This window comes from Chiloscyllium plagiosum, chromosome 18 (genome assembly GCF_004010195.1).
Source record: "Chiloscyllium plagiosum isolate BGI_BamShark_2017 chromosome 18, ASM401019v2, whole genome shotgun sequence".
Classification (NCBI taxonomy): Eukaryota; Metazoa; Chordata; class Chondrichthyes; order Orectolobiformes; family Hemiscylliidae; genus Chiloscyllium; species Chiloscyllium plagiosum.
The window spans coordinates 35,083,404-35,101,712 of NC_057727.1; the positions used below are offsets into that span (position 1 = coordinate 35,083,404).

At 40.1% G+C, this 18,309-nt stretch overlaps 1 protein-coding gene across 3 annotated transcripts in view; it reads right to left on the reverse strand.

Moving 5' to 3' along the window:
* Window positions 1-3,263: 3,263 nt before the first annotated feature.
* The window catches only part of fhit (fragile histidine triad diadenosine triphosphatase), a 1,108,831-nt gene continuing 1,093,785 nt past the window's right edge, over window positions 3,264-18,309 (reverse strand). For all 3 annotated transcript variants that reach the window (XM_043708211.1, XM_043708213.1, XM_043708212.1), the window contains 2 exons: window positions 4,096-4,212; window positions 3,264-3,889 (listed from right to left, as the gene is read on the reverse strand). In XM_043708211.1, coding sequence (XP_043564146.1) covers window positions 4,111-4,212 — 102 coding nt within the window. In that variant the 3' untranslated portion in view covers window positions 3,264-3,889; window positions 4,096-4,110. The remainder of the gene's footprint in view (window positions 3,890-4,095; window positions 4,213-18,309) is intronic.

Consider the following 18,309-nt stretch of genomic DNA (forward strand, 5'->3'; position numbering starts at 1 on the left):
TTGAGATGTTGGTGTAACGGTGTTATCACTGGATTAAGAATCCAGAGATCAGACTAATGCTTTAGGAACAATGATTTAGTGAATCATTGAAATGGTTTAATGAACCATTTGAACAATAATCATTCAAAAACCATCATGATAGCTGAGGGAATTTAGATTCTGTAATAAATTCTGGAATATAAAACTATTCTCAATAACACTGATCATGACAACTCTTATTGATTGTTGTAAAACCCATCTAAATCCCTAATATCCTTTAAGGAAATAAATCTGCTGTTTTTCACCTGTAGTCTGGGCTATATGTGACTCCAAGCCCACATTACTGATTACTTCAAGTAGATTCTGAACTGGCATTTGAAATGGTCTGGCAATGCATTAAGTTCATGTGCAGTTCGGGATGGCCAACAAATGCTATCCTTGCCAGTGTTCTCCTGTATTCCATGAAAGAATAAGTTAAAAATCATACAACACCAGGTTATAGTCCAACAAGTTTATTGGGAGGAACAAGCTTTCGGAGCACTGCTCTTTTGTCAGGTAGCTAGTGGGGCAGGATCATAGGTTGCAGAATTTATAGTAAAAGATCAAAGAGTCATGCAACTGATGTGAAGTATTGAACAAACCTAGATTACTGTTCAGTCTTTAATCACTTAGAATGGGAATGCAGGTTATGACCGATTAACGTATAAATCCTTCTTTCAAATAATGGTCCCAAGATAACTTAAGGTCCTGTCAGTCTAAAAAAAAGGAGACAACTCAGTTTAAACAATGCAGGCCTGGATTTTGTGATAGTAGTGATGGCAAAACTTACCATTGTCTGTAACTACTCCTGAGATGTTAACTCTGTTTATCTCTCTACCGCTATTGCTCAACCTTCTGTGCTTTATTTTGGAATGGTAAGTCAGTGTTATAGAGATTTCAGGATCATTAAAGACAGCTTTCTTCAATAACAATGATAAACATTGCCATTTCAATGAAGAATGAACATACCTGACCATTGGCTTGCAATTCAGTTGACAATCTTTAAAAGAGCATGAAATGATCGAATCAGCGGTCATGTGACAACAATCCTCCTGCCTTTAAACTGACTCAGATATGAGGGATATGCTGGATCATAAAAGAACAGTACAGAATTGGAAAACAAAAAGCCTGTGATTGAGACTTAAGGGAGTTAGAGGTCTTGCAAATGTATTTCATCATTAGATTTTCATGTCTGAAAAGTTGAATACTCACAGATTTTAGTTCTCTTTTATCACTGCAATTATTGTAAACTCCATTATGAACTGAATTCACCATTAAAATTATTTTTAAGAAATTAATGTAATGAGTGATTACTTATGCTTCATTTGAGTTGAGCCAAAAGCTCTGAGCTTAGCTCCTTTGATCTATCCACTGTGATTGGAGTGCAAATCCGGAATGTGTGATCTGCAGTCAAGTTTTACAGAAGCAGATGCTGGCTGTGAGCATTGACATGCAGAAACAGATAACATGAATGATTCACTGGATTGTGAACAACATAAAAATAGTGAGGACTACAGGGAGAAACAGGATAAGAGAAGTAATGATTGGCACAACGATGATCACATCAAATTAGGTTGGACGACATTCCATGTGTCTGGAAGTAGACAGATTTACTTTATGGTTTTTGCTGTTGTGTTGAATACTGTGCAACTTTTTAAAAATCTGTTCATATAGGTGTTAGTAGATATTAATTATAAGAGCATGGGTTTGACTCCAGGAGCTGGGTGGAAGGGGATCTTAATTTTATGAGTGTTTAGTGAAAGGACTTTTTTTTCTATCTTGCTTGGAAGCAGTCAACAATGACTTGGAGCTCAGTTTCTGTTTGAGCCTACTCACAGTGTCAGTATGCAACTGATGACTGAGTGACTGAAGTTAGAGTGGTTTTGGTTTTAGATTGAAGGTGGCTTTGGTTGGGCAGTTTCCTGTCAGTTCTACGGGCTATCTCCTTGCCTGCAGTTATTTGCTGGAGGTTAGTTGCACAATTGCAGTGATTAAATTCAGTGGCAAGATCCTGGGAAATGGACAATTGCTGTGGAGCTTTCTCAAGGCCAACAGGCAGGCAGAGACCTGGAAACTCATCATCATCTGCAATGAGTTAGCTTAGCTTTCAACCAACTGAGGAAAAAAGTTTGTGAGGACCTGGTTCTGAAATCCATACAAAATTCATAGTTTACCAGGAAGCAGTGATCACCATGCTCTTAGAAGCTTTTGAGATTTGGCCGATCTTCAGTGAGCACCTCAACACTGGAGAAGTATTCTCCAAAACTGGTGGTAAGAAAAGTGATCCAAAATTATCCTTTCCCAGGCCAAGTTATTCAGTATTAGGGTTCTAACAACTGGAAACCAGCTCTGCTGGATGGAACATACTGTTCACGTCAAGACTAGAGTGGTGCTGGAAATGCATAGCAGGTCAGGCAGCATCTGAGGAGCAGGAAAAATCGACGTTTCGGGCAGGAGCCCTTCATCAGGAATCGATTCCTGATGAAGGGCTCCTGCCTGAAACATCGATTTACCTGCTCCTTGGCTGCTGCCTGACTTGCTGTGTATTTTCAGCACCACTCTAATCTTGACTGTAATCTCCAGCATCTGCAGTCCTCACTTTTGCCATGCTGTTCACGTGCCTGGCATCAAACACCAAAAACAAATGCTTCACTCAGTCACAGCAGGAAACTCTCAGGACGATAATGGAAACATTTCAGGATGACCTCAAAGCATCCATGAAGAGGGCAACGATACCTGCGACTGATTAGAGACCCCAATTTGTAATTAATAGATAAGGCTCTCTCAGAAAGAACCGAACACATCAAGAGAATTCAATGGGAATGTGCAGAGGTAAAGTCAAGGTGGTTAAGGACATGCACAAACAAGACAAACCAGCTACCCAAGTCTTCCAACAACACCTGTTCCTTGGCAGATTGCACATGGAACTTATAAGCCATCTCTGAAGCCTCAAACCAGAGTGGAAGCAAGTCATCTGTGAACCTGAGGGACTGCCCAAGAGGAGGATGTTGTCCAATGCTCTTATTTTCTGAAGTATTTTAAAACACAAAAATGTATTACTATTTGACAGTAGGTTTAAGAAATCTTAAAGTTCATATATGTTAAAAAGATCAAAAGAAAACATAATCTCACTGTTGGTTAATTGAATTTCAATGGATAAAATTACTGAAAAATAATGAAACAGAAAGAATTCTTTCAGATGATTTGAAAAGTTTAAAGTCTGCCTTAAGAGTTGTGCCATTTATAAAATAACTAAAGTGGAACTTATAAAATGTTCACAAAATGTCTTGTGCAACATTTCACGATGTTCATATCCAAGTATACTGTGAGGTTAATAATTTAATCAGCTGACTGAATACATTCCTCCATTACATACCTCCACCAAATATGTAGTTGTGAGAAAAAAAAGCTTCACAATTTTTACTCATGTTTATATTTTCACAGTGCTGTGTAAAAAGTGGAAAACAGCCATTTTTTTATGACATACATTTCTCATTGATTTATGTTTTGTAATTATGACAAAGATCATTTGAAAATTGTTACATGTTTAGAGAATTCTTTAATAGCATTCAGGAGCATCAATATTGGCTCTGCAATACTGAATGAAACAGTTTCCACTGAATGATAAACTATATATTAATCAAAATAACTAAATTATTAGATGTGCAATTCAGTACAACATGGAAGAGTCACATTTTAATAAGATACATTGTCAAAGCTTTTTAAGAATCTCTGCTTTTAAAGGACATTAGATATATGATTGGTTGATGTCCTGGAAATCTGGTCTTCAAGTATTGTTTCATTATGTGTAGTTGAGATGCGTCCACACACAATCCTGGAGAAGCACTGATTTAACCTTCCAAATTCTTGGCTGAAAATCATTCAACATGATGGTAATGTAGACACAAGGAGACAGAATATCACAGCTAGCCAAGCCAATTATTTATGCATGTTTATGCAAACATTAGTGGATACTGTCCAATGCTACTTGTCTCTAAAACATTCAAATTTATTACTATTTGACATCTAAGTTCAACAAATCTTTAAAAGTCTATGCATGCACAAAAAAAAACATACTGTAGTTGTTGTTAGCTAGATGAAGTACTTTCTGAGTTCAGCAGCCTCTGATGCCATCTCCTCCTCTGTCCTCCACTGGGGTGATTCTTCAAGTGCCTCTTGGTCATGCTTCTGGAGCTTCATTGGTTCCAAGTGTAGGAAAGAAGATAAATATAGGTATTGAAGAATTAAACTCTACACCTTTACTCAAGTCATCAAGTTAAACTGATATAACATTGTCTGGCCTGTGTGAACATTAGGAATTTTAAAAGTGTATTAGAGACAGAGGTATCTTGACTCAAAATTCATTAGCAGGGTCCTTTGATTCTTCTACTATGCTCATATATTTGTAAGTTTACATACTGATGGGCTGCTGAAGTGTGCAAAGTTTGAATTTCATACAGATCAACCTCACTAATCTTAGTTTCTTAATCAGACTACTTTAGATGCATTTACACTGCAAGTTATTCAATTGAAACTCTGTGAAATCAGCAGTCATTTCTGGGTTCCTTCTGTAACATTGCTAAGTTCAGCTTTCTTAACACAGAAGCAAAATGGTAGAACTCACAGGAAACTAAGGTTGGAACTGAAACAAGCAAGGGTAGTTCACAGGTGCCAGATCCAAGTGATCCATACCATATAAGTGTCAACAATAAAATTGGCTTTTGCAAAACAGTTTAATCTGTGAGAATCCTGCACTGCCAGTGAGGTGTTTAAACTGCATGGGAATTAATGCAGTTCCTTACAATAATAGGTTACACATTTGGAAGCTCGACAACAACTAGGGCAAAGCAGGTTGCTTGGTTGGCATTCATCCAACACTTCACACATTTAACCCCCCTCCAGCACATTGTGAACTGTCTACAATGACCTGCCAACTTCAAACAGTAACTTATCAATAACAGTACCTACCAAATCACAGCCTCTACCATCTAGAAAGACAAGGCAGCCAATATATGGACAACATTCCACCTGCAAATTTCCCTCCACACCGTTCTAACTTGGAAGTATTTCATGTTCCTTACTATCACTCATTCAAAAGCTAGAACTCCCCTTCTAACAGCATTGTAAATGTTCCTAGGCAACATGGACTGTTGCTGTTAAAGAAAATGGCTCAATACTACCTTTGCGATTGAGAAAGAGCAACAAATGATGCATATATCCCATAAAAGAATACGCAATGTTAGATTAGATAGAATAGCATCAAATGCAAAAATATCAGCAATTCATAGAGACATGGAGTCATAGAGTCATTCAGCAAGGAATCAGACCCTTTGGTCCAGCTAGTCCACACCAACTATGACACCAAACTAAACTAGCCCCACTTACCTGTATTTGGCCCATATCCCTCCAAACCTTTCCTATTCCCAAACTTATCCAAATGTCTTTTAAATGTTGTAACTACCTGCATCCACCACTTTCTCTAGCAGTTCATTCCACTCATGAATCACCCTTGGTGCAACAAAGTTGCCCTCTCATACCTTTTTAAAACTTTCTCCTCTCGCCTTAAAGATATGCCCCCTAGTTTTGAACTCACCCACTCTGGGGAAAAGACCCTTGCTCTTCACCTTGTATATTCCCCTCATGATTCTGTAAACCTCTATAAGGTCACTCCTCAACCTCATACGCTCCAGTAAAAAAAAGTCCCAGCCTATCCAGTCTATTTTATAACTCAAATCCTCCATTCCCAGCAACATCCTGAAAAACCTTTCCTGAACCATATGCAATTTAATAATATCTCTCCTCCAGCAGGGTGACCAGAACTGCACTCAGTACTTCAGAAGAGGCCTCATCAATGCCCTACACATCCTCAACATAACTTACCAACCTCTATACTCATAGATCTGAACAATGAAGGCAAGCGTGCTAAACACGTTCCTAACAATCCTGTCTCCCCGACGCAAATACCGGGTGGGTTTGTACAATCATTGACAATGGTTTCATGGTCATCATTAGACCGTTAATGCCAGATTACAATAGAGGCTAAACACAAAACACATGACCTCTGAGGAAATAAAACTTTATTTGCACAGAGCATTTCATACATATAATGTGTATTGTGACATTCCCATGACCGAACAGATCTGTCATACGAGTTGCAGTATTTGCTTGAGGTAAGTGCAGAAATTGGATTATTGCTGTGACAGCATTCTGTAGTCTCTGGTCATAAAGTCATATTATAAAACTTGTTTCTGATAAAGCAGTGTGTCACAAGAATAATTTGTAAGCACACAAGTCTGGCATCCTACAATTTCTGAAAATTATTTTCCTCTGACCTGTGCATAGAACATGGAGACTATTTTCTTGTACTTTGCACTAATGACAATAGGAAATACCAACTTCCATGAATACCATGGATGTAAAAATACAAAAACGTTAAAGAAGAAAATGACATTCATGCTCTTAACCATTTCTTCGCAGACTACTTGATTTTCCCTTTCATGAAGTGAAACTTGTTAAAGTCCTGAAAGAGGTAAGCACAGTAGAAACTTCAAAGGAGAAGGTTTGAAAAAATTCTTTTGAGCCCCTTGAAGCAAACTAGCAAAATACCAGAATATAATTGTATCATTGCAGCTTATGATATTCAACCCTGGCCAGTTCTGCTTTACTGATGGTGTCTCCATCGTCCCTGCAGCAAAGAAATCATCATGTTCCAGAGATATGATCATCACTTTTGCTGACATTTATCCATACCAAATTTAATCATGTTCTCAACCAGATAAATATCTAATATGATACCTCGAGATCACAAACCCATTACTCTTCATTACTAATAGCTCAGTCACCTATGCATTTGATGTACCAGTATAAATTCAGCCATTTTTACCAGATAAGAAGAATTTGCTTATTTCAGAATTATTTTAAAAATGTCTTCCATTGAAGACATTTGGCCATAAGTTATGTTTTAAATAATAACAGAAATTGTTGGAAAATCTCAGCAAGTCTGACAGCATCTGTTGAGAGAAACCAGAGTCAGAACATAGAACATAGTATATAGAAAAGTACGGCCCACGATGTTGTGCCGAGGTTTAATCCTAATATAAAATATAGTAACTTAACCTGCTCACCCTTCAACTTACTGCTATCCATGTGCATGTACAGCAGTCACTTAAATGTCCCCATTGACTCTGCTTCCACCACCACAGCTGGCAACGCATTCGATGTGTAAAGAACCTACCTCTGACATCTCCTTTATACCTTCTTCCTAACATCTTCAAACTATGACTTCTCGTACTAGTCAATCCTGCCCTGGGGAAAAGTCTCTGGCTATTGACTCTATCTCTTCCTCTCATTATTTTGTACACCTCAATCAGGTCTCCTCTCTTCCTCCTCCTCTCCAGAGAGAAAAGTCTGAGCATATTCAACATTTCTTCATAAGGCAAGCCCTCCAGTCCAGGCAGCATCCTGGTAAACCTTCTTTGCACCCTCTCCAAAGCCTCTGTATCTTTCCTATAGTAGGGCGACCAGAACATTTTGGGTTCTGAAGAATGGTCAAAGGACCTGAAATATTAGCTCTGATTTCTCTCCACAGATGCTACCAGACCTGCTGAGATTTTCCAGCAATTCCATTTTTTGTTTCAGATTTCCAGCATCTGCAGTTCTATCAGCTTTTTGTCTCAGGTTTTCGGTGTTTAACCAATCCATTTTGTAAAACAATTACAGGCTAAAGACATTTAGCTGAAACATGTACTTAATAATTGACCAGGCACTGAAGATATACACTTAAGCCAGATAAATAAGCCAGTTTATGGGAAACATATGTCTCTTTCAAAAGCTATTCATTAAGGGTTAATGTCCTCATCCCAGACTTATTAAATAAAGGTTCATGTTCATAACAAGCACATAAGATATTTTCTTTAAAACAGCACAGCAGGAGAAATGGTATGATTCATTTATGGGCCAATGAGTAAATTATTGAACAAAGAAAGAGTCAAAAGACAGCCCTCCAAAATGGCAGAGATTGTGATGAAGAACAATGAATACGAGAGCAGACTGTTCCCCAGCTAGACCACGATAAAGACAGTATATATTGAAAGAAAAAATTTACTTAGCCTAAATCAATGATCAAAAGGCTCACCATGAAAAATTAAGCTATAATCGAGATAGTAAGGCAGATTTTTTTTTTATTATTGACCAGAGTTGTGTAGTTTTCTGAGGCAAGATTAGATTTGTTGCATCAGTTAAAAATTGCACATCTATTTGACTGACTGGGTGTTTTCATCCAGCTTTGGAAAATTAAAGTACGTTCAAAAGTAACAATAGGCAGAATCTTTGATGAACCTGACCAACATGGACTACAGATGGAAATGTGGCAGAATCACACAAATCCAACAAAGCTCATCACAATGTCAGGAACAACTCATTGCATCTTTTACAAAAGCTCTAGATATCAAATTGAGTTTCTCACTTGACAGTAGTGAGTTCCTTATTGAGGAGGATTATTGCTTGTTAACAACTTCACTAACATGCAGCTATCTGTACCACTGGTTAAGAGCAAACTAAACACCAACAATTCTCAAAATGCAAGTCAGAGCAGCTTACTGCTTGCTCCAAAGGACTTCCATTTTACACGCTGGGTGCAAACATCTCAGACCATGCTTCATGGACACTGGACACATTCACTCATGTCCATGGACACTGGCATTTGGCACGTTCCAGCTTCTAAAAACACTCTGATCCACTTGTAATCTGCTTCTGCATTTCAATGCTGCACCTTGGGCTGCTTTGGCAACTATCAGTGCAGGGACATGGACCCAGCACATTGTCTGCACCAGGCTGTATCTCTGAGCTATTCACTTCCTTTCTTTGCAATCACTCTGGCACCAACCCACACCTTTACTTCCACTGTATTGATGACTGTATCAGCGCCACCTCGTGCTCCCACAAGGAGGTTGAGCAATTCATCAACTTCACTAACATCTTCCAATCTGACTCAAGTTCACCTGGACCATCTCTGACACCTCCCTCTCCTTCCTAGACTTCTCCATATCTGTCTCCAATGACCAACTCAACATGGATGGCTATTTCAAACCCATCAATTCCCACAGCTACCTTGACTACACCTCCTTTCACCCCTCTACATTGGGGAGACAGGACATTAACTCATGGAGCATTTCACTGAACATCACTGGGACACACGCACCAAACAACCCCACCCCACTGTGGCCCATCACTTCAACTCCCCCGCCCACTCTCTCAAGGACATGCAATTCTTCGGCCTCCTCCACTGCCAAATCAAAGTCACCTGATGCCTGGAGAAAGAACACCTCATCTTCTGCCTTGGGATCCTTCAACCACACGGCATCAACATCAACCTCACTAATTTCCAATTCTCCTCTCCCACCACCTAATCCCAGATCCAACCCTCCAACTTGGCACCGCCCTCTTGAACTGACCTACCTGTCCATCTTCCTTTCCATCTATCCGCTCACCCTCCAGACCGATCTATCCTAATTACGCTGCACCTGCATCTACCTATTGCCATCCACTTACCTTCCTACCACCCCAACCTCCCTATTTATCTCTCAGCCCCTTTTCCCTTTCCACACTCCTGATGAAGGGCTTATGACTGAAATGTCAACTCTCCTGCTCCTCGGATGCAGCCTGACCTGCTATGCTTTTTCCAACACCACATTTTTGACATCTCCAACTCTGCAGTCCTCACTTTCTCCTAATCACTCATTTTGAGCCCTCACAGTATCCCTACCTTGCCTTTTTTTCAACTTGGCCCTCACTCAGAGATACCAGGTTGTTGTATTGCATTGGATTTATGCAGGTATAAAGGCAAGAAACTTGGCAATATCATCAATAGTGCTCATGGGAGGGGTCTTTGGTCAGAGGATCCCAATACAGTAAAGCACGGACAGCCTCTGATGAACCCAAAGAGCTTGGACATGGTGAGTCATCTATCCAGGGTGGTCAGAGTCAGAAACATCTCTTCATAAAGGGTGAGGAGCCAAATAGCAGATAGGCCAACACCAATCGTGACACTTTTGGCCCTATTTGGGGCTGTCTTCCTTCTAGATTGGGAGACAAACAGATATTAAAGAATGTGATTTCGGGTAGCATAACTGTTATATTTAGTGCAGATGGGGAGGTGTCCCAATTGATTGGGTAAGGAGCGCATAGGGTGTGTATGGTTAGTGCATCGGGGTTTGAAGTGGGTGACAGAAGATCTTGCAGCCAATAATGAGATTGGTGGAGGCTGATGGGAGGTAGATATAGACACAGAGTTACAGTGAGTGTATGGTATCAGAGAGATGATGATGTGCTTATGCTGATGTAGTGGTTCTTCCTACATTGCTATGCACTCTTCCAGATGGTTGAGACTGCACTGATCCAGGTGGCAACCTTGGACTATGTTGGCATGGCCTCATCAGCCGGCCATGGGGAAAGAGGACAGTTCGCTTCTCATCACCTCAGCCCATAGGACCTGCAGGTCTCTTCCCACAAAACTAGCTTTCACTGGTCTACTGTGTCTGGGGAAAGGGTCAGGAACAGTGCAAGGAGCTCTGGACTGAAAGTACTTGTCTGAGTGCACAAAGGCTTTTTTAAAACTGGCGCCAACACCAGGGATGCTGAACCATTGCAGGATATCCTGGCAGTGGTTCTGGGAACAGTGAGTGGTAGATTGAGCTAGCAGCTGATGTGGAGGCTAGGATAGGCAGTTAATGAAGTGAATTTGCAATGAGAAAACTCACCAGGGCAGGCATGAAAAACCATCCAAAACAAAACTCGAATCAAATTGCATTTAGCCAAAAAAAAAAATAGGATTCAGCCCAAATCTAATTTAGACCAACATCTAATTCAGGCGAGGAGAAGATCAGATTGTAACAACACTGGTTTCGGCCATCGGATAATTATAAAACTGGTCAGCATTGGGCACTGTTAATATTTACTGTAGGAATAAAGTTAGTGGATGATTCAAGACAAATATTGGTTGCCTTCCCAGTTTAATATTGGCTCTATATATACAAATGCTTTCCCTAAACTATTTTGTTAATTTATTGATTTCGCTGGTATTTTAAGTATATCTCAATATTATAAAACTTATACTGTCATATAAGGATACAATGGCTGAGAATTTATACCATCTGGCATCATTTACAAATTTCTACTGATGGAATTCACACAGAAATGAGTGAGGCAAACTCTGCGTCATATTTCTTCCATATCTGTGATATTTTACAAAATCACCATCTTTGTATTGAGTAATATATTTAGATATTCTGCTTTTAAAAGGAAACCGTAACTCTGGGACTCTGTTGTGCTTTGATATAAACAACAGGCTGCTTGAAGAGTATATATTTCAGTTCCAGAAAACAGAAGACGTGCAGATAAGGAAGTTTGGTACACACCAATCAAAGCCGTGGGTTGTATGAATCTGTTAGCAGATGTGGTGTGAAATTGATCTGAACATCCAACTTAGTATCAAACTCAAAATCATCAGATACCTTTGCAAACATTTTTTTTCAAGCCTCTTCAGAATGCTGCAATAAACGATCAAGTCATTTCTTACTTCTTCCAGTAAGAAACTTTTCTCTAGAAATTGTGAATGTAAACTGATTCTGATACAGATTTTCAAACATTTTGAGGCCTTATTTCATTCTGGTTGGCTGCCTGCCAGTACACTCCTGACAGTAGTAGCATTGAATCCATTTAGATTTTGGGTTAAGCCTAAAGTAGGCGGCATGTAGACTGCACCTGAATATAATTCAAGGCATGCAGCCACTTAAAGAGGAACTGCTACCCCAGGGGCCAAGTGATCAAATAAATGTGCTCGTCACACATTGACATGGCTAAACTTTGGTCATAGGAGCAGTAAGGTGCCTTGCTTTTCAGATTGGACTGTAGAAATGTAATCGGATCAATGTGTCAGAGCAAAGAACTACCATTTCCTCAAAATAGTCACTGAGTTCCAACCGAATGGGTCACAGTGTCTCGAAGAGAGCAGCAGGGATTATCGATACACGCAGCACTGTGCTGTCATTTTGAATGAAAAGTTGTTCTCATATTTTCAACCTCATCAGGCAGGGCAAGATAAAAGACCCCCGTCATAATCCTGTTGTTCCCCCACCCATACAGCTTTCAACTAGCTGAACACAGCTTCCCAGTAATGTTCATTTAATTAGCTCAGGAGTGCACTGCCAAGGAGCTGTTATCAAATTGTCAGAAGAATCGTCCGTTATTCACCATGGTACACATTACAGCAGCTGTCTTTCTCAGCAATACCACCTTTTCTTAAGTGTTCAACTGCTGTTCTGACTACTACATTTTTCCAGCTTTTGTACTTGCATGATGTAAATTAATGCTGTATAGAGAGCATTCTGATACAGGATGGAGACAGACATTCCTTATTTTTGATTTTAATGTGCAGAATTGTTGATCGTGTGCGTGAACTGGGGTAGGTGAGAGAGCTGGCAAAAGCTTCGAAATGACTGGTTTGCTGCACTTCATTTTGGAATTCTGCCTCATCTGCAGCAGCCTGTGAGTCAGTCCAGGGTGGTAAGATTAGGCACCAACATGGATTAGCAGCAGCCAACAGAAGCACAGTATCAAATCAGAGAGGTTGCAGTCCATTCCTGGATCTTTTTACTCACTACCTTCTAAATTCAGAAATCTGCTGCTACGAGTTTCTCACCAAATAGTGAAAGTTTTAACTAATTACAATCAAACTCATACACATTACAGTAAATATTAAGTATGTCGCTGTTATACATTAATGACATGATTCCTCCCATGGAAATTTGTTCCAGACAAACCCCCTGCAACAACTGCATCAAGTAATGCTGGGATATAAATTGTGTTAGCTAAGCTAGTTTTTAACCTCAATTGCGCTGAAACATAGTTAAAGAAGCCCTTTCAAGCTACAATTTCAAGAAACACATTCAGCTTACAGTTGCTACCAAATCTTGCCCCCCACTCCCCTAAAATTTTCCCCTCTCACTTTGAACTTGTGACCCTGAGTAATTGAGTCCCCCACTCTGAGAAAAAGCTTCTTGCTATCCACCCTGTCTATCCCTCTCATGGTTTCGTAGACCTCAATCAGGTCCCCCCTCAACATCTGTCTTTTGAATGAAAATAATCCACATCTACTCATTCTTCATAGCTCGTCCCCTCCATACCAGGTAACATCCTGATGAACCTCCTCTGCACCTTCTCCAAAGCATCCACATCCTTTTGGTAATGTGGCGACCAGAACTGTACGCAGTATTCCCAATGTGGCCGAACCAAAATCTTATACAACTGTGACATGACCTGTCAACTCTTGTACTCAATACCCTGTCCGATGAAGTAAAGCATACTGTATGCCTTTCTTGACCACTCTATTGACCTGCATTGCCACCTTCATAGAACAATGGACTTGATCAACCAGATCTCTTTGTGCATCAATTTTCCTCAGGACTTTTCCATTTACTTTATAGTTTGCTGTTAGATTGGATCTTCCAAAATGCATCACCTCGCATTTGCCTGGATTGAACTACATCTGCCATTTCTCAGCCCAACTCTCCAATCTATCTATATTCTGCTGTATTCTCTTCATTATTTGTTACTCTACCAATCTTAGTGCCATCTGAAAACTTGTTAATCAGGCCACTTATACCTTCCTCCAGATCATTTATGTATATCACAAACAACTGTGGTCCCAGCACAGATCCCTGTGGAACATTACTGGTCACAGTTCTCCACTTTGAGAAACTGTCTTCCACTACTACTCTCTGTCTTCTGTTGCCCAGCCAGTTCTTTATCATCTAGCTAGTACACCCTGGACCCCATGCAATTTCACTTTCTCCATCAGCTTACCATGGGGAACTTTATCAAATGCCTTAATGAAGGTCATGTATATGGCGTCTGCAGCCCTTCCCTCATCAATCAATTTGGTCATTTCCTCAATGAATTCTATTAAGTTGGTAAGACATGACCTTCCCTGCAAAAAACCATGCTGCCAATCACTGAAAAACCCATTTTCTTCCAAATGTAAATAGATCCTATCCCTCAGTATCTTCTCCAACAGCTTCCCTACCATTGAAATCAGGCTCACCAGTCTATAATTACCTCGATTATCCCTGTTACCCTTCTTAAACAAGGGGACAACATTAGCAATTCTCCAATCCTCTAGGACTTCATCCATATTCAAGGATGCTGCAAAGATATCTGTTAAGGCCCCAGCTATTTCCTCTCTCACTTCCCTCAGTAACCTGGAATAGATTCAACCCGGACCTGGAGACTTGTCCACCTTAATGCCTTTTAGAATACCCAACACTTCCTCCCTCCTTATGCCAGTTTGACCTAGAGTAATCAAACATCTATCCCTCAGCTCAACATCCGTCATGTCCCTCTCCTTGGTGAATAATCAACACAAAGTACTCGTTAAGAATCTCACCCATTTTCTCTGACTCCACGCTTACCTTTCCTCCTTTGTCCTTGAGTGGGCCAACCCTTACTCTAGTTACCCTCTTGCTACTTATATATGAATAAAAGGCTTTGGGATTTTCTTTAACCCTGTTTGCTAAAGAAATTTCATTACCTCTTTTAGCCTTCTTAATTCCTCGCTTCAGATTGGTCCTACATTCCTGATATTCTTCCAAAGCTTCGTCTGTCTTCAGTCGCCTAGACCTTATGAATGCTTCCTTTTTCCTCTTAGCTAGTCTCACAATTTCACCTGTCATCCATGGTTCCTGATCTTGCCATTTCTATCCTCATTTTCACAGGAACATGTTTCTCCTGGGACTCTAATCAACATCTCTTTAAAAGCCTCCCACATATCAAATGAGGATTTACCTTCAAATAGCTGCTCCCAATCTACATTCCTCAGCTCCTGCCAAATTTTGGTATAGTTGGCCTTCCCCCAATTTAGCTCTCTTCCTTAAGGATCACTCTCATCTTTGAATATGAGTATTCTCAAACTTAAGAAATAAATCATAATTCTGGTCTAAAGGCTGTGAAATGATATCTAGATATCTAAATGCAGGGATTACAACCATATTGTAACACAACTATGAAGTCGGTTCTATGTTTAATAAGGCTTCTGAAATCTGATGAAATGTGTTGCAGAAAAACCTTTATAAGACATTTAAAGATGTAGAACTGTTAGCTCAGAATTCCAATCATCTTTCCATTATGTTACATTGTCTGTACACCTGTTTTCGGGCACAACATAAACAAATATCATGCCCATTACTGAACAAATAGGTTGTAATGTTGGAAAATATCATGAATAAAAACACAATATGACACACAGCAAGACTAAATCATATACACAGCATGTCATTCTGCTCACAATGAATTTGATAAGTAGCAGTGAATGGTACGATGATATTAATCATTAAATACCATGGCTCGGAGTTTACAAAAAAACGTGGAGTGAGCTTGGGTGTTTCGGAGGCTGGTTGCAGAGATGTCCTGCAAATTTCATATCAGGATCTGATTATTATTTTTAGAATCTATTTCACAGTCATAGGCAGACACTCTGAGAGGCTGACAGCTGATGGACCTCTACTACCAGGCGACAGTTGGTAGAGTAAAGAAGAGGAGAGATCAGAAGCCACCTTCATGGTGTAAGTTTGCCTCCAACCAAGGTGTTTTCACTAGATAGGAACAAAAGTAGACCATTCAGCTCCTCCAGCCTGTCCCACCATTCAATTAGATCATGGCTGTGGACTAACTTCATATACCTGTCTTTGCCCACTATCTCTTAACTAAAGAGTCATAGAGATGTACAGCACGGAAACAGGCCCCTCAGTCCAACCCGTCCATGCTGACCCGATATCCCAACTCAATCCAGTCCCACCTAACAGCACCCGACCCATATCCCTCCAAACCCTTCCTATTCATATACCCTTCCAGATGCCTTTTAAATGTTGCAATTGTACCAGCCTCCACCATTTCCTCTGGCAGCTCATTCCATACACGTACCACCCTCTGTGTGAAAAAGTTGCCCTTAGGTCTCTTTTATATCTTTCCCCTCTCACCCTAAACCTATGCCCTCTAGTTCTGGAATCTCTCACCCCAGGGAAGAGACTTTGTCTTTTTATCGTATCCATGCCCCTCATGATTTTATAAACCTCTATAAGGTCACCCCTCAGCCTCAATGCACCAGGGAAAACAACCCCAGTCTGTTCAATTTCTCCCTATGGCTCAAATCCTCCAACCCTGGCAACATCCTTGTAAATCTTTTCTGAGCCCTTTCAACTTTCAAAATATCTTTCTGATAAGAAGGAGACCAGAATTGCATGCAATATTCCAAAAGTGGCCTAACCAATGACCTGGACAGCTGCAACATGACCTCCCAACTCCTGTACTCAATACTCTGACCAATAAAGGAAAGCATACCAAACACCTTCTTCATTATCCTATCTACCTGCGACTTTACTTTCAACGAGCTATGAACCTGCACTCCAAGGTCTCTTTGTTCAGCAACACTCCCTTGGACCTTACCATTTAAGTGTATACGTTCCTGCTAAGATTTGCTTTCCCAAAATGCAGCACCTCGCATTTATCTAAATTATACTCCATCTGCTACTTCTCCGCCCATTGTCCATCTGATCAAGATCCTGTTGTAATCTGAGGTAACCTTCTTTGCTGTCCACTACACCTCCAATTTTAGTGTAATCTGCAAACTTACTAACTACACCTCTTATGCTCACATCCAAATTATTTTTATAAATGATGAAAAGTAGTGGACTCAGCACCGATCCTTGCAGCACTCCACTGGTCACAGGCCTTCAGTCTGAAAAACAACCCTCCTCCACCACCCTCTCTCTGTCTTCTATCTTTGAGCCAGTTCTGTATCCAAGTGGCTAGTTCTCCCTGTATACCATGAGATCTAACCTTGCTAACCCGTCTCCCATGGTGAACCTTGTCGAACACCTTACTGAAGTCCATATAGATCACATCTACCGCTCTGCCCTCATCAATCCTCTTTGTTACTTCTTCAAAAAACTCGATCAAGTTTGTGAGACATGATTTCCCACGCACAAAGCCATGTTGACTATCCCGAATCAGTCCCTGCCTTTCCAAATACATGTACATCTTGTCTTTCAGGATTCCCTCCAACAGCATGCCCACCACCGACTTCAGGCTCACTGGTTTATAGTTTCCTGGCTTGTCCTTACCACCTTTCTTAACCAGTGGCACCGTGTTAGCCAACCTTCAGTCTTCCAGCACTTCACCTGTGATTATTGATGACTATCTAGCATCCACTGCCATCTGTGGAAGAGAGTTTGAAATATCTACCACTCTTTGTGTGCAGAAGTGTTTCCTAACACCTTTCCTGAATGATCTGGCCCTAATTCTCAGATTATGCCTCTTCGTTCTAGAATTCCCAACTTGTGGAAATAATTTATCTTTATCTACCTTTATCTTGAAGAGCTCAATCAGATCACTGTTTACGTTCCTACATTCTGGAGAAAACAGTTTGAATGGAATAATCTCTCCTCATAACCCCTGAAGTCCCAATTATTATTCTTGTAAGTCTACATTGTACTGCCTTCAAGTCCAATATATATTTTCTAATGTGTGGTGCCCAGATCTGCTCTTAGTACTCCAGCTGGAGGCTAAGCAGGGTTTTGTATAACAGCAGCATAACCCCCACATCCTTATGCTCCGGTAATCTGGATATAAGGGTCAGCATTCCATTAGCTTTCTTGATTATTTTCTGCACCTGATTGTGACATTTTAAAGATTTATGCTTCTGAACCCCCAACTCTTTTTGGATATCCACTCTATTTAATTTCAAACCATCTAGAAAATACCTTGATCTTTCCTTTCTTGGTCCAAGATGGATAACCTCACATTTGATGTAGCCACACTTCTGTTATCACTCATAACACAAGAAACTGATTGTGGACATCATGGTATTGAAATATCCAATGGATATTTATTTCAATTAGCTATTATGTAAAAACATCACATTCCTCAGACACAAGTATCTCCAAAGGGTGAAATTACTATCTTGCAACTGAGCAGTATGCTTCCATTCATAATGTCATGCTTCAAGTGATCCGAGATAAGATGGAGTAAGCGATTTTTATACCCTCAGGTTACCTGCAATGATAATATCATGAACATGTCTCTTAAAGGCATACGGACTGTGAGACATATCACAATATTTTTCTGTTGTACCAGAATCATTCCTGATATTTAATCAACTCCAGTTTTCCACCCAATCACATTACAGATTATTCATTTTCGTTTCTAGTGTATACGGTCATTTACTTCTCCCCATGCAATTTT